Source organism: Thunnus thynnus, chromosome 18 (genome assembly GCF_963924715.1).
Source record: "Thunnus thynnus chromosome 18, fThuThy2.1, whole genome shotgun sequence".
Lineage (NCBI taxonomy): Eukaryota > Metazoa > Chordata > Actinopteri > Scombriformes > Scombridae > Thunnus > Thunnus thynnus.
In genome coordinates, this window is record NC_089534.1 from 11985908 (window position 1) to 12010185 (window position 24278).

General features: G+C 39.3%; 2 protein-coding genes across 3 annotated transcripts; both read right to left on the reverse strand.

Moving 5' to 3' along the window:
• Positions 1 to 487: 487 nt before the first annotated feature.
• Positions 488 to 10780, reverse strand: cipcb (CLOCK-interacting pacemaker b). Its single transcript, XM_067573164.1, has 4 exons — positions 10405 to 10780; positions 9446 to 9633; positions 9184 to 9356; positions 488 to 6755 (listed from the first exon to the last, which is right to left on the reverse strand). Exons 2-4 carry the CDS (start codon positions 9552 to 9554, stop codon positions 5820 to 5822), a joined length of 1218 nt encoding a protein of 405 aa, XP_067429265.1. The 5' UTR covers positions 9555 to 9633; positions 10405 to 10780; the 3' UTR covers positions 488 to 5819.
• A 1057-nt stretch (positions 10781 to 11837) lies between these two features.
• On the reverse strand, positions 11838 to 21314 carry LOC137169801 (vascular endothelial growth factor A-like). 2 transcript variants are annotated; one of them, XM_067573165.1, is made up of 7 exons: positions 21034 to 21314; positions 17281 to 17314; positions 16986 to 17182; positions 16794 to 16870; positions 16644 to 16673; positions 16500 to 16568; positions 11838 to 12847 (listed from the first exon to the last, which is right to left on the reverse strand). In XM_067573165.1, the coding sequence occupies exons 1-7, from the start codon at positions 21097 to 21099 to the stop codon at positions 12820 to 12822; spliced, it is 501 nt and encodes a 166-aa protein (XP_067429266.1). In that variant the 5' UTR covers positions 21100 to 21314; the 3' UTR covers positions 11838 to 12819. The 2 variants fall into 2 exon arrangements, with proteins under 2 accessions (XP_067429266.1, XP_067429267.1); XM_067573166.1 differs by having other exon boundaries at positions 16500 to 16565; positions 21034 to 21311.
• Positions 21315 to 24278: the final 2964 nt, after the last annotated feature.

Below are 24278 nucleotides of genomic sequence, written 5' to 3' on the forward strand. Positions count from 1 at the left end.
TAAAGCTTTATTAAGGGAAAGTGTACTGTAGAGATTGAACTGTTAATCCTTTCAAATGGTGTGTCAACCACAGGTGTCCATAAATAGTAATCAGGATCTCATTTTAAATCAAATTAAGGCACATACAGTCAATGATTTAGGGTATTTGCGTCAAGCAAGGAGATTTAGATTAAATCTAATTTGAAATGTCTCCTGTGCTTGTAAAGTCCACATATTGTTGACAGTTAATTTGTGCTATAAGAGCACAGATTTCTATTTAACCTCTTGCTTCTTCTCAGTTTGCTAGTGATGAGAGAGGTGTGTGGAGAAATAAACACTTCAGTCTTCATGTTTTTCAGCTTTCTCTGAGATTCAACAATTAATGCTTCTCTTCCCCATGAAACCTAAAGATGATGTCTGAATTTCGGACAGTCAAGATGTAGCACAATTAACTCGGAGAAATAACACATCAACATGAGGCGTATAACATCATACCGAACCGCAAGTGTTTCTTTGGAATGACATTTATTAAACAAGCAATGAGACTAACATGTACAAAAAGAGCCCTAAACATTTTACACAAAAAACCTTTCTCAATCTGACTCTACTGATCTTTGATTTTGAATAGTTGAAGTTATCCATTAATTACAACAATTCCAATGTCCTCAGACGTTTTAGTGCAATGAGGATTATAACATCCATCTTATTTACCAGTTTACATAGTTTAAGAAAAAAAAGATTGCCGGCGAGCTCACACTACATTCATTCTGCATAATTCCACAAAATGAATCTATTGCATTTTCCCAACACAATTCTTTGTTTAGCATAAAAACAAAATTATTTGGGCTATAATGTTCATTTTCTGCTGGTGGTGCAACTACTGAAACATCTTGATAAAAACATTCACAAACATTTACAGCATCTTTAAAATGAAAGAAGGCAGACTCAAATGCACTGAGGAGTCAAAGCTGCCGACGTTTAGATGAGAAACTCAAAATCCAGTGTTAGAAAATGACTAACACTGGTCTTACTGTACAAACACCAGTCTTTACTCTTTTTTTTTCAATTATTAAGTTCTTGTTTTGGATGTAAAAACAGAAAATGTCACAATAACGGCAACAACAATCCGTGACACGTCATGTAGTATATATTAGTGGCATCAGACACAATGGTTTGATACAGTTCAGTCAATAAATAATCAAACACATGTTTCAAGGATCCAGGAGTCACCACAGTAGGGTGGATCCATGTAAACAAAGCCAAACATTAGACTCCAGTGAGCAGATGGGAACGATCTAATAAGTAAATGTGTTGTACTGAAAGCTGATGACAGCAGACAAGAAAAGCTATTTAAAAAGATGGACTCTACCAGCATATTTTTGTGCTATTTTCAGCCAAAAATTCATTGATCTTTTCGATATTTCAGTAGCTTCGTTTATTCCACTGGCAGTATTAGTACAGGATCTAATTTTAGCCATTATACCATTATAAGATTTTCAGACTTTACAGTGAATCTTTAAGAAAGAAAAATATCAACATACGCCATCTGATTGAGGAGGACAAAAGAGTTAAAGTGATCTAATTTTAAATTCAGGTAAATGTGTGAGATGTGTTCAACTGTTGTCCTCAATTATCACATAATTGGTCCAAGAAATAAAAGAAATATTTTCATGGGTAGAGTTCCAAATCTGAACAATACAACAGCTGTAAAAGGGGCACGTACACACTGGCATTTGTTTTTGGCCAAGGCAAAAGACCAAAAATAATGCCAGCAGTCTTGCCGCCATCCTGGCTGGAGTGTCTCAACAAGGCCCTCTTTAAAGGTAGACTATGCAGGATTGTTTCAAAAAACAATGTATAGACTCATACAAATCCCTCTCAATCCTCACTTATGACCCAATAGAAGTATAGCGGTGTATTGATCTCCCTCTGCCTGTATTTTCTTATTATTTTGCTGTGTTCTGGACGCTTCTAGGTGTCGACCTTAGGGCAGTGGGTGTGTAGCCCCCAGCTAATAACAGCGCGCAGGGTGAGAGGTCGGGACTTGTAATTTAACGACCAGGTCACATCTGTCTCTGTCTCTGAGCCGGGGAGGAGGGGTCAACTTTGAATGCTTTTTGGTGTTCACAAACACCAACCAACAAATCCTGCATCGTATACCTTTAAGTATATGTGGCATTTACACATGTAACTGGATCTATTACAGTGACGAAGCACAAATACTATAACCTCATGGAACTTCACAAGTCTGTCTGTCTTTTTCCATGCATTCACAATTATTTTGCAATGAGCTGTGGCTTTTAAAACTTTTGATTTGAGAATTTTAAAAGATTTACAAGTGAGGTTGTAAGAGACATGTAGATTATGGCAGGTAGCAATTTAAATCATGTTTGCAACTTCTTTTTCTGACATTTTTGGAAAACATGTGCCATATTCACACAAACACAAAAATCACGTTTTGGTTCCCTCATAAATGAATTGTGGGTCTTCTGAACATCTGGATTAAATTATAACCACATTGCACACTAAGATTTTTTTAACTTGGTTGTGTATCAAAGTCTACAATGTCACCGTGACATGACCTCAACATATTTTCCTGCTGGAATTTATCGGCCTGTGTAAACAAAGTTGACTGTATTCATTCACTTGAGCCACATTCATGATGATGGAAAGATACAAGGAGTGAAGATATGAGAAAGTAGATTTATACAAGTCAGGGATGTCACTCACTTCATGCTAAAGCAACAGGTCTGTCATGTTTTAGAAAATACAACTATGCCCCATGAGATGAAAATCTGCTGCACTTGCAACGAAATTGGCCAAAAACATCAAGTTCAGCTCAAGTCTGTTGCTGATTGTATGGACATACAAAAATCCATTTGAAGGGGTCAGTTATCAGCAACCAGCACTATGTTTGGAGGGGAGATAGTGAGACGTTCAACCCCAAAAAGATACAATGCATCTGGGGCTGTTTTGCTGACAGTGGCAGTGGTGCACTGCAGAAAATGGGTGGAGAATGTAAGCTGACCTCAAACGTCTTCAGTGCAACCTCAAACTATCAGCCAGAGGGTTGATTATTAGACACAGCATGGTGTTCCAGCAGGATAATGACCCAAAACACACTACAGCTCTGGGTCAGGAGTGACTAAAAACTGAAAACTAATTATTTTATCAGCGTTTATTGTTGGAACAGACTAACATATCATCTGCTAGTGTCATCTTCAGAATCAAAATGTCAGCTGATACTGACGGATGAAGACATTGAAATGTTGGTCTGTTTATAATAAAAGCTGAGAGTCAAAACAGGATGATTTTTTAAAAAAATGAGAGAGAGATACAACAAAACTGATGAGATGTTGTTTTAGGAATGCCCACAACTAATTTATCGAACCCAAACATCTGAGTTTTTGTTTGTGTGACAAAGATTTCAAAAGTCAAGTCAAGTCAGATTTATTTATATTGCACATTTCATACGACAGGCGTAAACTCAATGTGCTCAATGTGCCAAACTTTTTTTTTAAAACAGACTACATGACCTTCATGAGTGTATATGAACTTTTTTTTTTTATCTGAACTGTATTTACATTCTGTTGCACACTGGTTAAGACTGCAAAAGTAGAATATAAAGAATCCCTTAGTTGAGATGTTAATGAGCCATTTTAAGTCAACATAAGCACAAGTATATTATTTTTATTACATCAAATAGTATAATAGTAAAATACACAAACATGTTTAATAATGCGAAAACTACTGGTAATAAAAAAAAAATCTGACAATGTCATAAAATTCATGTAAATGTTATAAATGTCTGTTCTATACAGATAATATTTATACACTTGTAATGTGCTTATGATGCCTCATAATGCACTTCAAGTTAAACAAAGACTTTTGCAGTCTGCCTCAATTTAATAACCATAGCTGCCATTTAATTCTGCTCAGAAATGACTTCAGAGCTACTCGCAGAACATTTTAGTGCAAATGTAAAGTTCTGTGATATACATTGAACTTGGATATTAAGGCCATGATTTATAAACTTACAAAAAATTATTAATGCAGCATCCCAAAACTCCACAAATGTTCCTAATTTAGACATAATTGTTGGGCTTTCTTAGTCAAATACAATTACAGGGCCCGAAGTTAATGCACAACAACTGGTCTTCATCAAGAAAACTGACTTGATGCTTGTCTAATGGTCTCCACAAGGTTCACACAATGAGTCATTTCATACCATTAAAAAAAAAACAATAGAAAGAAACGTAAAAAAAAAGTGTGCACTTAAATTAGACAATATCGCCACTTTAAATTATATCTATGTGCATATAAAAACACACACACATACACACACACACACACAAAGACAAATAACAACTTTCACCCAGGACACTGATAACTGGTTGAACTATAGGAAGCACCCTTTAAACAAACAAGGAAGCCTCTGAGTAGCTTGTTTAGAGCTCACAGCCAGTTTGCACTGTCACTTAGAACAGGATGGGAATGCTAAACTGGAAACCGACCGTGCCAAATCTATCACCAAGTTTCACAATGCAGCAGGAACTAAAGACACTTTAGGCACATATTTGTCTATTTAAAGATGCTGACTGGTAAGAGGCCTTGAACACATTCAATGTGACATGAAAACATGTCCATAAGCCTTTCATATTCATAGATATTACATAACTGCTACATGAAACAATTTATATTATGTACAGACCATGACCGTTTACTGGATGTCCTATTAGGCAACACAGCAGAACATAGCAATAATGGAAAACTGTTGAATGTTATGAGACTGATTTGTCAGTTTTAGATGAAATACCTGTTAGGCGCTTCAATCAAGTATTCAGATATTGAGCCTGTATTGTGCATTCAGTAAGAAAAAAAAAAAAAAAAAAAGTTTTTTATCCCTTCATGCCTTAGATCCAAATCTCTCAGGGCTTTTGGGTCTTGATTGCCAATGAGCAGAACATTTCTGTGCAGAAGAGAGGCAGTTTCAGTGGAAGTGATCTAGTCAGGCTCAGGATAGCAGTACAGTGAGCTGTGGCTCTGTCCTCGTTTGACCTTTACGGCCTGACACACCAAGCCAACACTTAGCTACCAGGCAATGTGTGCAGCCACCCACCGCCCATAGTTTTTGTAATGTCTTTCACTTCTGGGACACGTCGGCACTTGAAAAGGCAGCAAAAGGCAATTAGAGAGAGCTCTCTAACTGGTTGTTCAACACAGCAAATGTGTAATTTTACTAATTTAGCATGGTTTCTCCTTGTTTTTCCACTCCACGTTTTTAGGACCACAGGCTGACAAAGCAAAGAATACAATTGCAACTTTTTAAAAAAGGAGAAACACTGGTATTCACAATTCATAATTTAAGCATATAACAATAGGACAATTTTAACACACTGGTAAAAAATATTATTATAGTTTGTTTTGCTTCCCTTTCCGTGATGTTCCCTGAATCACAGATGCAGACTGCTGACTAAAATATTTCCTCTCACACAGGTGCAGAACATACTGTATGTGCACGCCGGCGTCAACTGACCTCCAGCTACAGCCTTGCAATGAGTTACAGTGCAACTTTTAACAGAAGACGTGAAGCAATGAAAAGTCTATCAACTCGAATTCTTTTAGGTCGGTTTGGTGTGTCAGGGCCCTACGGCAGACGGCAGCCAAAATGTAGGCCACAGCACACTGTGTGAAAGAGTCTGGGGGTGGGGGTGTGTATTGTGGAGCACATTACTTTCGGTCCATCTGTCTGTTTGCTCCAACCCCCCCGCCCCCCAACCCTGGCCTGCTTTTCCCCCCATGCCAGTCTACAGGATTTACCGTCTAGCACTAGTCTAGGTCTAATCTTCTTTTAAGCTGATCTGAGCAGCTCTCTCCTTCTCTTTTTCCTGGTCTTCCTCCTGAAGGCTGGCTTGCAGTTTAACACAAATGCTGGTGTCACCGCTCTGCAGAGCCTGGAGGAAGAGGTCTGTGTGTTCTTTTAGCCGGTCTAAGTCAGTCTGGGTGCGTCGGTTCTGCCTGAGGAGCTCCTTGGTGCGAAGTGTGATGTCTAGTAGGCCAGATTTGTTCAGGATGTTGTAAGTGTTGAAGAAGCGCTTCCTCTTTGTATCAGCATCACTGTCACTGTGGTTAAATTCTTCTGGTGAGCTGTCCTGTAGGGTGACCGCCTGGGAGACAGAGATTGGCAGGTTTTTGGAGCTAGTGGTGTGAGTGAAAGACAGGGAGGGGGTAAGCTCTGACTGGCTGACAGTTGATGAAGGCCTCTCCTTGGCAGGACTACTGCTGGAGCTGGTTTCTGTTGTGGGGAGAGAAAGTCGGCTCTGGAGTAGAGGAGACACTGTGCTGGGGGTAACAGGCAGAATAGGAGTGGTTGAGCCAGACTTGGCAATGCCACCACACAGACTTCTCTTATGCTTCTCTCTTTGGTTGGAGGTCAGACTGCTACCTCTCTCTGACCCTGAAGTAGAAGATGAGGAGTAAGAGGAGTAAGAGGAGGAGGAGGAGGAGGAAGTGGAAGAAGATGAGGAGGCAGTTCCTCTCCCTGAGGAACTAGAACTGTCTCCGGGATGTGGAGCAATCTTGGGGTAGGATTTCAGGATTGGAAGATACTTCTTCGGACGTCTTTGTCTAGAAGAGGTTTCTTTGGAGGCAGGGGAAGCTTGACGAGAGACGACAGGCTGGAGGAAAACCACCTGAGGCTGCTGGACCACTGGTTGAACCACTTCCACTGTGGGGCTATAGCCCCAGGGCTTCAGAGCAGGAGGATTATCTCCAGGCTGAGAAAGCAAAACAGTCAACATGGAATGCTTTTAGTGACAGGTCCATGACAAGCATTTCCCCATTTCACATTTTCTTTTTTTACTATTTACATTGACACACAAAGAAAAAAAACACTCTTGACAAACAAAATGACAAAGTACCAACTAAGGCTACGCATAACCATTTCATTATCAGTTAATATTCAGATTTTTTTTCTAAATAAAGAATTAATTATTTAGTCTATGAAATGTTAAACACTGAGACAGGCCCATTACAAATTTGGACAAAAAGTTTCCTTCAAATTAATTACTTATTGACCAGCGGCCAAATTCCAATTCAACATATTGTTAACTTAATAATGAGAAGAACCTAACAATTTACATTTTTACTTGATAAATGACTAAATTTAGTCGTAGTTATAAAACAGAAACCTTCTGCTTATAAATAAATACAGAGCTGCAACGATCAGTTGATTAATCAATCGTCAGAAAATTAATTGGCAATTCTTATAAATCGATTCATCATTTTGAGTCATTTTTTAAAGAAAAAAAAAATGCTGAAATTCTCTGGTTCCAGCTTTTAAAATCTGAGTATTTTCTGGTTTCTTAAAGGGGACCTATTATGCTTTTCCTTATTTTCAGTCATATATATGATGTTACAATGTTGGATGTTCATATTAAACGTGGCCAAAGTGTCAAATAATGAGGTAAATGTATGTAGAAGTAATCTCTATGAGCAAAAAGCACTGGCTTCAGACTGCTCTGAACGCTCGGTTTCCAATGTTTTTTTCTACTTTCAGCCCGAGCCAACATCAGCTCGTGGCAGATTTCTTTATATGGTCATCTGCTCCACACACAATGTGCGAGTTCACTGCTCTGCTCCGCTAACATTATGGCATTTTTCCATTGTTTTGGGGGTAGTCACGCCAAGCCATGACTCAAACCGAGCTGGCATCCTGTGAGTGGTTTTTTTTTTACCTGTTGGAGGTGTGCTGGTTGTCTGCAGCTCTTCATCAAACATCATCATCACTGTGGCTGTTTCTGCTTGTGCTCTTCCTCCCTGCATTATTTCTAACTGATTCGCTGAACAAAGAGGGCTTAAAGAGACAGGAGCTAAGACTGCCGGATAGAGACAGAGGCTGAACTGAGGGGCTGCATAAAAGGCCAGTATGATAAATAAGGAGTTTTTTGAACTGTGAATCATGTAAAGCTACTCTAGTGGAGTCCCAGAATAAAAATAGAGAGTCGGAAATGAGCATAATAGGTCCCTTTTAAGTCCTCTATGATAGTAAACTAAACATATATATCTTTGTGTTGTGAATGTTGGTCAGGACTAAACAAAACATTTTAGGTTGCATCTTAAGCTTTGTGAAAAATTTCTGGCATTTTATAGACCAAACAACTAATCTACTAATCAACAAAATAATCAACAGATTAATCAATATTGAAAAAAATCATTAGTTGCAGCCTTAATTACATATTAATAGGGGAAAAGCCCCAATGTGATGAGGAAAAAGGCCATTTCTACTAATCAATGAAAACAAGAAGGTTTAACACAGACTAGAGTGAGACCATTAAGTTTAATTCTGCTGAACAAACTGTGGCAGAAATCATCTTCGAAAGTTGAATAATAAATAAAGTCATTCTTGTTTTTTGATTGCCCTGCCTTTTTTCCAATTGCATTTTTAAAATAAATGAAACTGAGCCAACTCTACTTTACTTCTACTTATCTGCTGTTTGTCAGCAAGGAGTTTTGAAACTATGTGAATGGTCAGCCTTTTTCTGGTGAAACATTCCAGGCAACTGTGACTAGACAGTGAAGACACACTCAAGTTAAACCAGCAGTGCGGAACTTTTACATATAAATGAACGTCTGTTACATTCAAGCCCTTGCCAAATGAGTTCACACAATGGTAATTAATGGTGATTCCCATGCTGGCCGGATGAACACATACTGCACATCCTCTATGGGCAGGGCATGCACACTAGAAACTTCCGCCGGCCGAGTGGTTAACTTCCAGTTAGCTCTCTGATAACTTGAATGGGGAAAAAATAATTTAACTGTGTGGCATTTCTAGACTTTCCAAATGTTATTGGACCAAATGGATCAAATTCTAATACTGACACAAGTAATTTTGCAGAGGTTTGTGTGACGCTCAAAACAATTCATCCATTGTTTTACAGCCGCAACAGTAGCGTCAGAGTAGGCTACGGCGGAGCCTATGATGTAAGCATGCCGGCAGTGTTTTTGTAATTCTTCTCACTGCCAGAAGGGAGAGACAAAAGTCCCGCGATCCAACTTTAAACACAGGCGCAATAAAACAGGACTGTCACTTGTGACCTAATCATACTACTGCTTGAAGTTAAAAGGTGAGAATGAATGAAATCACAGTTTTTTTATGTCTACGCTACAGAGTTAAGGTTTTGCGGTGTAGCAGCCACATACCTGCTTAAGAAGAACGTTGTTCATGATAATCATTGGTGAGAGGTTTGAATAGGAGCCTCCCACCACAGCCAGCTGAGAGGGCTGGGGCCCTGAGCCTGGAGTCTGTGGACCCCCAACAGAACAGGGTGAGTCCTCAGTGGTGTCCATTGAGCTCATGTGCTCTGAGCTTGCATCTACAGGCCAGGAAGAGGAGTGACTTGGGTTCATTAAGTCAAACTTTATAACTAAAGCACATTAAACTGTGGCAAGGGTGATTTCAAACCTGAGAATCCAGAGTCTCTCTCTGAATCAGCTCGGGAGTCTCCAGACTTCATGATGCAAGGTCTGTTTTCTGCCCTTGAGTGACTCTCTGCCTTCCTTTTGGTGCTCATCTTCTTTCCTGTTGTACTGACAATATCCTTGGCTCCACAAGGTCTCACAACAACTACATCAGCATATCAGAGGGTAAATCTAGGAATCAACAGACAACATAGACTAGACCCTCTTTTCATGTCAATGACAGATGGCAGAGTTGTATCCTGATATATATATATGACACAAAAGGTGTTGGATGACATGTTCAGTTAGAGCTGGGCAGGATATCAATATCATTATATGGTATTTTTGTTATTTTAATACTATGATGTGATACAAACAACTCATCCTAGGCTCAAAGGCGGCATTGCAGTTTTTTAAGGTGAATGTAATGAACAAGCCTGTATTATTTCCTGTTTGGCCATAATTTTTCACAAAGAGCATATCTAAAAGCCACCCATAGTTTCGAGCGAGTAAGCGTTAAAATCACTGTATGAAAACACTAAAAATTTTAACTTAGCTGCACAAAATACAGATATCAAAATATTGAGATAGCTAAAAAAAATTATAACATTATTACGTAGCGTTAACTTTGTTAGCATGGCACTAACTTACATCTTTAACAACCACAAAACGTTAAAGCTGTATGACAGTACAGGGTGTTTTTAGTTAACTGGGGTAACTAAAAACATTGTCTGACGCCCTGACTAACCAAGCTGCAAGCAACTGAAACACTGAAAAACTGAAACTGAAAAAAGAATGCAAACAAGACGGACGAACAATTCAAGTAACGTTAAGCACTTTGTCTAGCTGCACTACGCGTTAACATTGAATGTAAAGCTAATGTTAGCTTTTAGCGTTAACTGACACGAAGTGGACAACGGGTACATAACGCCACAAAACGGACACACAAAAGAATATGCGTACTTTTCTCCTGGCGCTGGTCCGACGACGCTGTTTACAAAGCTGAGGGAACCGAGCCTGCCCCCCGGTCGAGGTGCCTACCGACTGTTTTTCTTGGTGTGGCGGTCGCTTGCTGCTGCTGCTGCTGCCCCGGCCTGTACTAGAACTCGGCGTCCCACGGTACTCTCCACGAGACACACCGCCCCTCCCCTGTCCGCTCGGTCACATGCGAAGCAAGGTGGCAACAATCGTTAACCGTTACCGTTTACTTGTCCTCTGGGAACATCCAAACTCAAGGTAGGCTAGTAGCGACCTGATTGCTCTCGCCTAACCAACCGACAACTGTTCCTAGATGGCGAAAAGTGTAACAGGACAGGATATTCGTTGCAGCCATTCTGCCATATTTGGCGATTTGGGGCGTGGCTTTGTCTAGAGTACATGTGACGTCACTTTCTTTAGGCTTCTACGCCCGCCCACTCTGCCTGTCTACTGGCTCCTGATTGGCCGGCGAAGCCAGCAGCTTAAAAACGTGACCGCTGCCGAATGTGTGGCAAGTTAAGGACATTGTGTTCGGCGTGCAGCCGGGAAGTGTACAGTCCTGTACAGGCACATCAAATGTGTCGACGGGGAGCCTGGTGACGTGAGGTTTCGAGTGTAATATTCTGGTGTATTATATAATAGCCTGGAAGGCCTAGAGCTAAGCTGAGCAAGTCTCCTCTGCTGCGTGTCGGAAGAAGTAAACACAACCACCCCTCAGAACAACACGTCCTCACGTGCAGGCACGCTGCTCTAAACTGCATTTACTTTTACTATGGACAGTCCGTTCCCAAGCCTGTAATAACAAACTGGAACAGAAGATAACCACCATTAAGCACAGTGAGAGCAGAATAATGGAAAGTTCTCCAACAATATGAAAGAGATTATACCTCGTAGTAAGTTGAAACCTACGAAACAAAACGTGAACATCAGGGTTATGAATGTGATTCAGTCATACATTTTAATGATTTTTCATCACTCAACAAAGTTAGCCTGGCGAGCTTGGTGACCCTGCATGGTGAATTACTTTGTGAGGAAGCTTAACTGTTTGTTTATTTATTCATTTAATTGTAAGGGACCATGTACATTGTTAAACATACAGTAAATGTTACCATCTGATGTACTGTACCAGAGTTAGATTACAGTTAATTTTCATCCGCAGTCCCTTGGCAGGTCACAATTAAAACATGTGCTTGATAACAGAACAGAATAAATATTGACTCTAACCACACCGTCATCTAATATGTGTCTGGAAGGCTGTGAATGCTGTCCAAATCAATGAATACCAGTGACCCCCTGTGCTTTGTTAACAATGTGCTTACTACAGAGCCTTTTCAGATACAGAGTGATACACAGTGTCCTCACATGTTACCAACCCTAATGATCTACCAAGGCAAATGAAGATAAGACAGAGGCTCCTCGTATTTGGAGTGCATTTTATTACAGGAACTTATCATGTCTTAAAATTAGGCAGAATCAGTAGATGTTCATCATAGAAACACAGCTGAAATAACACAATTACATTGAGGAAGTCACATAGATAGTTTGTTTTCTGTTTCCATAGCTGCATAAATAATGGAGGACATAATGGGATGTATGACATATATAACAACGTGAGTCATTTTGCAAAAGTCACAATGAAAATGAAGTTATGGAGAAGGTCTCTGGCCTCTCTTTGATTGTTGCCATTGATCTAACAGTTAATCAGTGAACACTTCAGGATGGATGGAGGTCTTTCTTGCTTTTATTCTTTTTATTTGTATTTATATTTACATTTTTTAATGTAATGTCTTTATCTTTAATCATCCTTTTATCTTCTCTACTGTGTTTTCGTGTCTCTCTTGTCTTCTTGTTTTAATGTTATCTTAACTTTACCTTAATTTTGTCTTGCTTTTGTTTGACTTTACTGATTGCCTTCTGAGTATCCTGCTTTTGCTTTGTCTGTCAATGCACTTTGTAAACTCTGTTTTTAAAGGTGCTATATAAATAAAGTTTACATTATTATTATTATTTTTATTAATCCTTCCCCCTTGGCAACTGATAAGCTTTAAGCATTCCACCCATTATCTCTGTATCTCTGACATGTTGTATCCTGTCTATTTTTAAAACCCCGCACAAAAGAAACAGGAGTTTTGAAATGAAAACTGACAGGGATTGTTGGCTATTACCAACAGCAATCAGAGCTAAATGAGTTTGATACGGTTGTTTAATCAAAAAAGAAAACAATGCATGGACAAGATGCCAAGTTGAACATCTAGCGGATGCACAGGATGAGGAAAGATGTTTAGATAGATGTAGAAGATGAATAGTCTTTGCGATCAGTCCCCAGATGTGCTGTTGTTCACCTCTACAAAGTCATTCATCCAAATTAAACTTTGGATGGATGTGTGAATCAGTGAAGTCCTATCTTGTTTTGAGGGATTGATGGCACCTGGAGAGACAAAAACAAACAATAAAAGAAATTGAATTTTTTAAAAACACATTAGTCCTTTTACCCCGCCCTCCCCCTACATCAACAGAATTATGACTATTCAATGAAAGGTAATCGCTAACAATAAAGAAACCTGATTCAAACTCCAAATTGAAAAGAATATATACTGAGGCAATTAAATCTCATGTTCAAAGGCATCACTAAATACAACATAACATAACATTTCTTGAGTCTGTCTTTAAGCAGGACCTTGAGAACCCATTTGGGAAGTTATGTTTTCTATCTTACTCCTTATTTAAATGTCTCTGGAGTGAATATGATCTAAGAGTGAGTTTAATTACTCTATAGGTAATTACACATCTGAGCGGACAAAAATAACATGCGGAGTTCCCCAAGGCTCCATTCTGGGGCCTCTTCTGTTCAACATCTACATGCTCCCACTAGCTCAGATTATGGAAAACAACAAAATATGTTACCACAGTTATGCGGATGACACACAAATTTACATAACCATATCACCAGAGGACTATGGTCCAATACAAGCACTGAGTAAGTGCATTGAACGAATTGACGATTGGATGTGCCAGAATTTTCTTCAATCAAACAAAGACAAAACTGAAGCAATTGTTTTTGGAGCCAAGGAGGAAGGTTTAAAAGTCAGCACTCAGCTTCAGTCGATAATGTTAAAAACTACAAACCAAGCCAGAAATCTTAGTGTAGTCATGGACTCAGACCTGAATTTCAACAGCCACATTAAGACAATTAAAAAGTCATCCTACTATCACCTGAAGAATATATCAAGAATTAAAGGACTTATGTCTCAGCAGGATTTGGAAAAACTTGTCCATGCATTTATCTTCAGTAGACTTGACTACTGTAACGCTGTCTTCACAGGTCTCCCTAAAAAATCGATCAGACAGCTGCAGTTGATTCAGAGCGCTGCTGCTCGAGTCCTCACTAAGACCTAGAAAGTGGATCATATCACTCCAGTTCTCAGATCTTTACATTGGCTTCCTGTCTGTCAAAGAATTGATTTTAAAATACTGCTGTTGGTTTATAAAGCACTGATTGGTTTAGGGCCAAAATACATTTCTGATCTGCTGCTACGTTATGAATCATCTAGACCTCTCAGGTCACCTGGGACAGATCTGCTTTCTGTCCCCAGAGTAAAAACTAAACATGGAGAAGCAGCATTCAGTTTTTATGCTCCACATAACTAGAACAAACTCCCAGAAAACTGCAGGTCTGCTGCAACTCTCAGTTCTTTTAAATCACAGCTGAAGACTTTTCTGTTTGCCGCTGCCTTTTATTAAACCAAATTCGAGGGTTAATATTTTACAATGCACTGTAACTTTTATTCTCTTCTTTTATCTGTCTTATTCCCTTTTAGCTTCTTTTTATTTCCAAATTTAACACTTTTTAATTGTTTTTATATGTCTTTTTACTTGTGTTACTTTTATATTCTGTTTTGATGTTCTATGTAAAGCACCTTGAATTGCCTTGTTGTTGAAATGTGCTATACAAATAAACCTGCCTTGCCTTGCCTTGCCTTTTCTCTAATAGATGAGCCTCCTAAACATAAACAACTGATCATCAGTCCAGCAGCTTTTGTCCCTCTTTTGAAAGTACATTCCAGTCTTTTTTCCCCATCCTACATTTGGTAGTTCTCCACAGGCAATGGTACAGCTAGTTCCAAAATGCAAGTGGACTCTGGGGATTATGAGACCCACTAATGAGCCCAAATACAGCCTCAAAACCGCAAGTCACAACTGGAATGATCATTTTGACTCCTCCATGAATGGATTACAGAACACCATTGCCCTGCCCACAAGGCACACACCCGGGGCCGAGGGGTCAGAGGTCCCTTCATGTGTGCCTAATTGTAGAGTGAAAAAGCAAAATGTTCTCTTGAACCACTGAGATAAATTCCTAAACATTCACTTTAAGGTTGTCACAAGAATGAGGCCATCATGGCGCCATTAAAGGGAATTTGTATCCCCCTCAAGTTTTACGTAGGATGTGTAAATCTAGTTGAGTTTATGTTCAGTACTGACATCAAGCAGTGGGTGGGCCCTCCGAATCTGCTGGAGGAAAGTAAAATGTCTGGCAGAAATTAAAACGACTGTTGACCACTAAAGATGGGGTGGAAGGGTTATGTGATGATGGGCCTGTAGACCTAAGCTATGGTTTACAAAGGAATGTAAGCCAAGGCAAGTCAAGGTGCGGCACGAGCATTGCACGTGACTAGACAACAGTGAGAACAACATGGCCACACACGGGCTCCTACATAAAATACTTTTGTGGGACAACTTGCAGACCCACATCAAACACAGCCTTCCAAAGTCCATCTTCCAGCTTCACCATCTCTTCTTAACAGAGGAGATGGTAAAACCCTATAGTCACTGCTTCATCATCACCCGATCCCACCTGCTTCAAACCAGTGTTCCTTGTTCCCCAAGAAGGAAAAGTACTTAAATGACTGAGCCAATACCAATAATGATGAACTTTTAATGAAGATAATCACTTGATTCTTCCAACCCAGCTTCATATCAGCTTCAGTTGTCGTGTTAAAGGGATCTTTTTATGGCATTATGGACATGAGGAACGACAACAGCAACCAAAAGACAGTTTCCATGTACTTACAAATGAGTATTGTTGTGTTTTAAGAAGAATCTAGCCTTTAACTGAATCACTTCTTAACACTACACTACAACTTGTTTACCACTTAAAATTTTGAAACCTCACACTGTAGCCTTTTTTAGTTACCAATATTTATTTTGGGAATTTCATTCTTTAAGGCAATGTCTTCATTGTGCGCTCTTTCACAATTGGTTACACAACAATATCCCTTGGTAAATTGGAAAGAAAAGCAGAGAGAGAGAGAAGCATGGAGAGATTATCCGTGACACACGCTGCCCTTTTGACCTTTACGTCAAAAGAGGGAGCTCACAGACAAACAAAACACCAAACTCACTGGACACGAAACTCCCGTGTCTGTCTGTAAAAAGAAGGTGCTGTGTCTGATAGTGCTCTGGGACTGAATTGCTTGAGCTTAAAAGTTCATCGGGTCACTTTCTCACAAGGTGGATTTGGCTGCTTTTCGGATGTATCCCTTCCCCTGGTCAGTTTCGGTTTCAAGGCTCGAATCAAGCTCCCCTGCTGTTAAACTCTTACTCCAGTTGCACCATTATACTGCCATGAGTCATGCTGTACTATGTACTGATTGAATGGGATAAAACTATGAATACAAAGCTTTACTCTATGTGAGCTAGCTGTCCTGACTACCAGAGAAAATAAAACATAAAATTTCTTTATTTCTTTATTTTGTTCTTTCTTTTTTCCTGATATGTGAATGTATTTTTTAATCTCAATAGTCCTTGGTTACAACAATAAGCGGCCTTGGATTATTGTGCTATGAATGCTCCGTGGCCTTGCTCAGAAGCACAAGCTCATCATAAGTGGTTGGCAGATTATAGGCCTCCCAAGAAGAGAGCAACACGATATATTGTGATATTGTTTAATCTCATCTGTCCTTGGTAGTCTGACAGTGTGGAGGAAAAGGTGATAAATATAGCAATGAATGTCCAAACATTATGAAACTGTGTGTGTATGTGTGTGTGTATGTGCCACAGGGGGATAATCCATCTCTTACTTGCCACATCCGTTTGTTGTCTTCTTGTTTTTCCTCTTCCGAGATCTGTTCTTGACAGACTCACTGCTGCTATGAAGGAAGAGCAAAGTGCAATGAAAATATTGATGTGTTCAAGTCTGATAGATGAAATGTTCATCTACTGACCTTTTATTATTTAGAAGATTCTGTCGGAGTCTAAAAACAGCGAAAAAAAAAGCATAGAGAACTGGAAGTAAGTTGCACTGTATACATTTGCATTTGCATCTCAATTTGCATTTAGTGTTTATTACAAACAATGGACTCTCAGTGATTTACCTGCATTCACATGTCTGATGCTCCACAAAAGTGAGTTCCACATATTGCAAAGATTTGATGGGATGAATCCTTATTACCTGAGGAACGAAATAAAGGAGGAAACTGAATAGAGGATCATATATGTAATGTTAACAGAAAGTGCACATTTAAATCTCCCTCCAGGTGTTTCTGTTAACAAAGATCTTTCCGCACCTGCAGAGTGATGTTGCGTTGAAGGGTAGGGTAGCACTCCGTGCTTTCATCGACACAGCAACCGGAGCATCGCCAAAGTGGGACGCAAGCAGGTTTGTAGATGTGCTCCACTTCTCCGGGGTACTCCTGCTCCACATCCACCAACTGCTCCATGGGTCGACACATGCTCTTCGCCCAAACCTCCTGGAACTCCATCACTACGAGACAAGTTGAATATTTAAATAACATCTAACAGCAAGCGAATGATAACTGTCAAATTATGATTGCATTACAGTTTCATGAGCACAACTTTTACCTCTTGAGAGACTCTCTTCTGGCTGTTTTGAAATCTGCAAAATACATTTTTTTGAAAGTTTATTTCATAAAAATACTGTAAGCATGGTTGTAATGAGAGAAACCTGACACAGGTGAGAAAAGAGTGGGAACATGAATGATTAGAATAGCAGCGGGTTCATGGAGCAGTTGCAGAGCTCCCTCTTGTGGCAAAGAAGCAGTAGTGTACTCATAATAACCTAATATAAACAGTGATGCGGCACATGGTTTGAGGAGTGTACCACTGCTTGCAAATCAGCAAAAAAGCCCGCAGCAAAAATGAGCCAGCCAACAACAAAAGTGCACTTGATTTCTCAACTTGTTTTGAATACTAGCTGGTTTATTATCACAAGGAGTGAAGTATGCAAAGAATAACAGCAAAGAATAGCTGCTGCCTTGACTCATGGGAGTTTTAACACACAATAAACACTGCTAAAACAAAGGATAGCACTGAGCAGAATCATGACACAGCGTGAATTTTGGTAAGTTCTCACAATCCCGGGCTCCAACTCACAAAGGCAACGTTCCCGAATTTTGTGAACGACAAATTGAGCAGAAACACAAGTGCAAAGTTGATCTTGGCTCTCTGTTTCTTTTGAATATCAACTATCTCTTTCTGACTCCTCACCTCTCTCCTGCTTTCCCCATACCTCCCTCTATCTGCCTCTATCTCCGAGAACAGTGATGGGAACATTGTCTTCCTAAATGTCACATGCAGGGAATTGCTTCAGGTTTTACTGCAGGATTTTTATGTTTACAGCCCAAACCTAGATGACCCAGATGCATAACAACAGCTGTAATGAGGGTAGGATATGCAGATAAGACATACAGGAATAACACAATGTGATGATAAAGTGGTTCGCCACTGGATATGAATCACGATGAGCTCCACAAATACTGTGTTTAAAATGGATTGTCGGTTTTTCCACTAAGAGCGAGAATCATGGAAAAAATTTGTGCATCTTCACTTCCCTTTCTCCTCTTTGCTTTTTTCCCTCAAAATTTTAAACCCAGTGTCGAAGGCAAACCGCAACAGTTATTTTAATACAGTACAAAAATTTTAAAAATGACATGAGATAGGGGTGTTAAGTTGATCTTGGCTTTCCTCTTTCCTTTGATTTCACGTCTTTCTCAATCCCACTTTCTCCACCTCTCCTCCTATTTCTCTTTATATGTGATTTTGAAGTGTCACGTGTACAGTATGTTTTAGTTCAGTGTTTTAAGAGATGTAATGGAAAAACCATACTTTATATCCTCTGCATCACACAAACAGTTATTGCATTTTTGATTAACTCATATTGTATAACTTTGGAACATGTAACCATCTGTGCTAATTATTTTTGACACTGGATCAGAGTAGGGAGTAGCCTCATCTTGGACATACTACAGTTCTTTTTTAATTAGTTGGTAGCTTTGATGCCATCCAGTACTGCACCCACATTCTAATATGTTTACCACAATCCTCGCCTATAAAAAGTAAGTACACTTTGTAACTGACATCAGTCTGCAATTACACTCTGTTGTGCTGATCCCTTGCAGGGTTTTTCATTAAAGGAAAAAAAGACAACTTGGTCATTGTCAGCTGTTTATTTTCAGATTTCCACCAAAGAGACAAATAGTTGAAGGTGTATGGTTTAGTGCACTGAAAACACTGAAGTCCTATTGCGGTTGATTTGGAAGAATCTAGTAAACCAAAGTATTTGCCAAGGTCACTGTCCAGATTTGATCTTGTCTTCAGATTTTTGTGGATGTTGTTTTTTTTCCCCAGTTATCAACCTAAAAACGGGAATCTCTTAGTAGAGTTTTGACTTTGACTGCAAGCTGGGCTTGACCTGATTCTGAAACGCCAAAGGCAGGTGAAAAGAAGTGGTTGAAGATTCCAACTTCATTAAAATTTATTGTGTATAGAGTTCAAGCTTACAAGGCAAACCTTTGACACTAGAATGCAAAGGTCGTTGCAATCTTGGAAAAGCTCTTTAAAAGGGCACTCCAGTGATTTAGCATTGCACTTTTGTTAATTTAGGGGACTCACAAGAGACAGGCTGAAAAAGAAACCGTCAGAATCGAAGCAGCAGAGGTCGGGATATCACGACTTGAGTTTGGTTTAAGCTCCAAAAACAGGGGACACAATCCCAGATAACCTTGATGACATCATTAGGGTTATCATCAGGCTTTAGAAAGCTCACAGACAACATTATGCAACTCTTCACAGAGGTTGAGTAGTACTCCTTCTGACAAGTTAACTGAGCTTGATGTGTAAAATCAGTGGAGTACTACTGTGCCCTACATGCACAGTGCCATTCATGTTATATGACAAAGTGTAGATTGGTTTTGTTCTCATCCATTAAAAAATTCCTCCAAACATGTTTTAAGATACATAAAAAACCTGCTTTGAATAATAGTTTGTGTATGATATGGTTTTTTCCACAAAAAGGTTCAGTTAACTAGTGAAGAATTCTTAAAATTACATCTACTCCTGCCTCCTCATTAAAAAAAACAAACCAGAATCCATAAACATGTAAATATTGTTCATTTACAAAGTTTATTTACTGGATGCAAGACGTCTCCTACTTCACTGAAAACTAAATTTTCAGTGTAACTGTACTGGAGGCTTCAAGTTTCCACATCTCACTTGTGTAAGTTGCATACTAGATCACAGTTGGCTTCCAAAACTAGTTGTGATGTCATAAATCATGCTTACACGCCTTAAACTCAGATTTTTGGCGAGTACAGAGAAACTTTCCACCTCTGGCAGATTCATTTGAACACTTCATTATAGTGTCTAGCTCTGCACATACATTATTCTGCACAGAAAAACAAATTTTGTAGCATTTTTAGTACAAATATTAAGATTTCCATTCATGATTTCTTACCCTGAAGACACAAACCCTTGTTAAACACACAAGTTCCCTTTAAATGTTCATTCTTTCAACCTCCTGTGCTAAGAGACTGCAATGCAGTTTCCCTATATGGCATATTCACTGTGCAATTGTCTGCAATTGCACCTGTGCTAAACCAGAGATATGGAGTATTTTAACCAACATCACATCCAGAGGAGCAGAACCTGGAGCTACAGCGTTTCCAAACCACAGCCTTCGCTTGATTCAGCAGAGTCAACTTTCTCCAAACTTACTGATGCACCTCAAGCTGTGCACTCTCTCTCTCTCTCTCTCTCAGACTCGGTTGAGTTTTTCACAGTTTCGCTCTCAGATATGTAATTCTATAAACCTCTCTATCTCGATCCGGATCAGAGAAACATGCAGCAGCTGCATCTGATACAGCTGGTTCAGTAACTATCTGTACAGATGACTGTAAACATGCCAATTCCTAAACCCCTCAATGCAGATGGTATCTTAATGGTGGGGCACAGGCAGTCAAAATACAGATAGTGCATAAAAAGGCTGGAGAGTGTAACAGATGTATCATCTCAGAGCAAAAAAACATTAAAATTTGACTCCTGTTAGCTTCAGTAATAGTTAGTAATAGTAAAAATGAAATAGTGATAGTAAAAGGAGTCAAATTTAGAGGAGTGATTGAAAAAAAAGACAAGAAAACTCCTAATGCTGTCTGTAGCATCACTACGCATCCACAATGTCACAAAATTAACACAATTTCAAAAGGAATTTCACAAGTCAGTCAATTTGAAAAATAACAAATCGCCTAAGTAACAAAAGCAAATTCCCATCTTAACAAGAAAAATAATCAATAATGCTTGTTTTAGAGTTATTTGATTTACCTGCGCAGGTATCAGCTGCACCAGAAGAAGCGCTAAAAAATGTAAGACTACGAAGAAACTTTTCATGTTGCCAAAGAGGACAAGTTATCGTCTCTTTTCTTCAGTCGGTCAGAAACAAATGAAAACGCCTATAAAAGAGGTCGATTTTGTGACGCGGCTGGAAGTTTTGATTGGCGCGCGCTTCCCGCTGATGCGCGAGCTGGGATGGAGAGCGTGCGCCTGACTCGTGAACATATATATACAGCTGATGATCAATAGAAGAGAGTCGAAACATGAATTTAATTAAAAAAAAAAGAAATGATGATGTAAGTTACTCCAGCCTGTCTGACTCTCTCTCTCTCTCTCTCTCTCTCTCTCTCTCTCTCTCTCTCTCTCTCTCTCACACACACACACACACACACACACACACAGAGACAGACACACACACTTATTTTTCTATCAATGAACTTATGAATATTATGGATATAAACATCATAATTAATGTATAGATAAAACATTATCATAAACTATGATAAACAGAAGATTGATTTGATTTCATTTGGATCTCTTTTAGCCCATTAGTTAATCTTCCAAGAGTCAACATTAAAAACATTTAAGCATACAATAATTCATAAATAATTCCACACATAGCCTAATTGTAACCTACATACACTGGCATATATATTGTATGTACCTACATATTCATCTACATATGTTCACATATAACACCCACAGACTACAAACTTGCTGACAATGCAATACTGTGATGAAAACCACATTTGAATCTTAAAATCTTGCCATCAACAATCCAGCTGCCGTACTGTTCTTGAGTGAGTTATTGTAATGAATTCTCCGATTTAACAGTTCAGAAAATGAAAGTCTGTCTTCCCATTTCAAATTTTATATTTTGGTTCTACATAATGATTTTTTATCTCTGTCTCATTTGTTAACTTGATGTTTATCACGTACTGACAGAAGAACAGAAGAAGTGCAGTCTAAACAAAAGTGTAGTATGTTAAAGAAAAATACCAGCACTTTTGTAAGTTTTAACCCATTTAATACAAACTACATATACTTTACAGCTAACCATTTTAGGAATTTTAATGTATTTTATCTTGAAGGTAGTCATTAGTTTCCCTTTATTTTGAAATGTGCTTGAGTTTTGCAGTTCATCACAGTGAACATCAAGTGTGCATTTCATTTCTGTCAAAGTTACATTATTGTTATGCTTAGACTTTTCAAATCAGTCTGCACTTAAACTCTATTAACACACAACAATAATATAACATTGAGTAAAAGGTTTCAAAGGCCTGCTCAGTGATTATCAGACAATACAGAAATTCATGGAAATCAATAAATGCCTGGACCAGTGGGGGGGAAAAATAAAAATGGGCAACAAAATGTGAAGTATTTTGCAGTTACTGAGCTAAACCCACTAATATGATCCTTTAAGCCCCCCTGTCCCTTTGTTCTTGGCCCGATGGTGATACTGAAACATAAACTGGCAGTGCAGGGAGTTCCCTGTATCTCTGTACTCACATACATATCAGCTCAGGGTTCCACGTCTGGATCTGGTTCCTACTTGAAGCAGTTTGGCTCTTTGGTATTGTTTATGCACTGAGCCCTCCTGAGTGTTGCCTGTTTAGTCTTGGCACGACGCAGCAGACCTCAGGTTATCAACACGGCTGCTGCAAGAATGAGCAGAATGTCTCAGAGGTAACCCTCCTTCATTCCTCATTTTGGCTTGTTTATGCACAATCGTGTTTACAACAGATAACACATCTGGTATGAGTGGTGTAAACAACTGTTGTATAAATATAGCCTTCCTATTATATAATATCTGACTCCTTGTTGTTTATTTACAGTTAATGCTGACAACTAATAACATTCACATCCCAGAACCGCTTGCAGGTGCAGCCGAATTAGCTCATTCTGCAGGGTGTGGCTCACATGCACCCAGCTGCCCTTCCATTTATTAGGATGGTGCGGATGTGTTTTCACAGCCAATGTGATTTACGGGATAATTGGGCTGCTGTGTTTTGAAAAACAGCCTCTGTGGATGAGATAACGAAGATGGATGATACCTTCCCCTCTCATTGAGTCTCCCTCTCAGTCCTCAAAGGCTGCGATGGTGACCAGTTTGGGTACTTATGTAGGAAATGAATCATATTTATAGTATATCACCTTGTACATGAGATTAATTAATGTATGAATTGTGTAGGATTCATGATGTTACAGAAAAAAACAAATCTAGAATCTCAGAAAGTTATTTCAATTCAATTTCACTTTCGGGTGTTTTCAGCCATGGCATCATCATTTAATCATGTGAACCCATCACTGACAATAAGTGGCTATTATATTCTGAAGTGTGAACTTTTTCTGAACTTCCCCGTGTTCCAGCGAGCGCTTTGCCAGCACTCCTTACAAACCGGGCTCACCCACTTTCCGGGGAGTCCCCTTCCCGCTCAGACTCCCAGTCTGACATACAGAGGTCAGACGGACAGCTGCTGCTTCCTGTCTCTGGGAACCACACTGATGCTCCAGTCCCAGTCCCCATCAAGGGAGGATGGGGTTTCCCTAAGCTGGAGCAGAGGCAGCAGGTGGGACAGTACAGCTCTATATGGTCCACAACGGGGTAAACAAGCAAGCCCAGCTTCCTTAATGTACGGGCAAGGCGGTGGCCGACATCTGAGGATCATTTGAGGATATGATTCATCGTAATTTGTACAAAGATAGGAGGTGTACACTCGTTCTGCTTGAATACGAGCATTTAAATGAGTAACAACGCTTTTGTTTTCTTCTCCAAAACACATCTGGAGTCGATCAGGCTCTATATCATTTATATCTTTTAAAATTAACCTGCATCAGAAGGAAACAGACAACTAAATTAAATTAAAACATTAAAAAAAAGTAGTCTTGAGTTTCGAGCCTAGATTGAAACAACTAACAAAACAAAAGGATAATGAATGTTCTAGGGAAGTAGTTTGACCTTCGACCTTGAGGGTTGATGAGTGTACCGGGGAAGGACAGATGAACAGATACACACCTCTTAACCTTCCTCATGTGGAGACGTTCTTAATTGCAGTAGTCTCTGGTTCTCCTTCCTCCGGTCAATGTTTACTTTTCGTATTTCTGTGATCAGAATCCAAAACTGTATCCATTTCCCACACTTTTTTTTTTTTTGCCAGTTTAAAGCTGCAGGTGCATTGTGGGTAATGCTACTGGTTCCCAAGCTCAGCCAGACGGATCAGCATTCAGTGATGAAT

Bases quoted from the DNA above. Each gene is read 5' to 3' on its own strand.
- cipcb (XM_067573164.1), bottom strand. From the start codon at position 9,554: ATGAGCACCAAAAGGAAGGCAGAGAGTCACTCAAGGGCAGAAAACAGA. The intron at 9,357-9,445 runs GTTTGAAATCAC...CCTGGCCTGTAG, and splicing joins GAGAGACTCTGGATTCTCAG to ATGCAAGCTCAGAGCACATG. The intron at 6,756-9,183 runs GTATGTGGCTGC...TTGCTTTCTCAG, and splicing joins ACAACGTTCTTCTTAAGCAG to CCTGGAGATAATCCTCCTGC.
- LOC137169801 (XM_067573165.1), bottom strand. From the start codon at position 21,099: ATGAAAAGTTTCTTCGTAGTCTTACATTTTTTAGCGCTTCTTCTGGTG. The intron at 17,183-17,280 runs GTAAAAGTTGTG...CTTGTCTCGTAG, and splicing joins AGAAGAGAGTCTCTCAAGAG to TGATGGAGTTCCAGGAGGTT. The intron at 16,569-16,643 runs GTCAGTAGATGA...CTTCCTTCATAG, and splicing joins AATCTTCTAAATAATAAAAG to CAGCAGTGAGTCTGTCAAGA.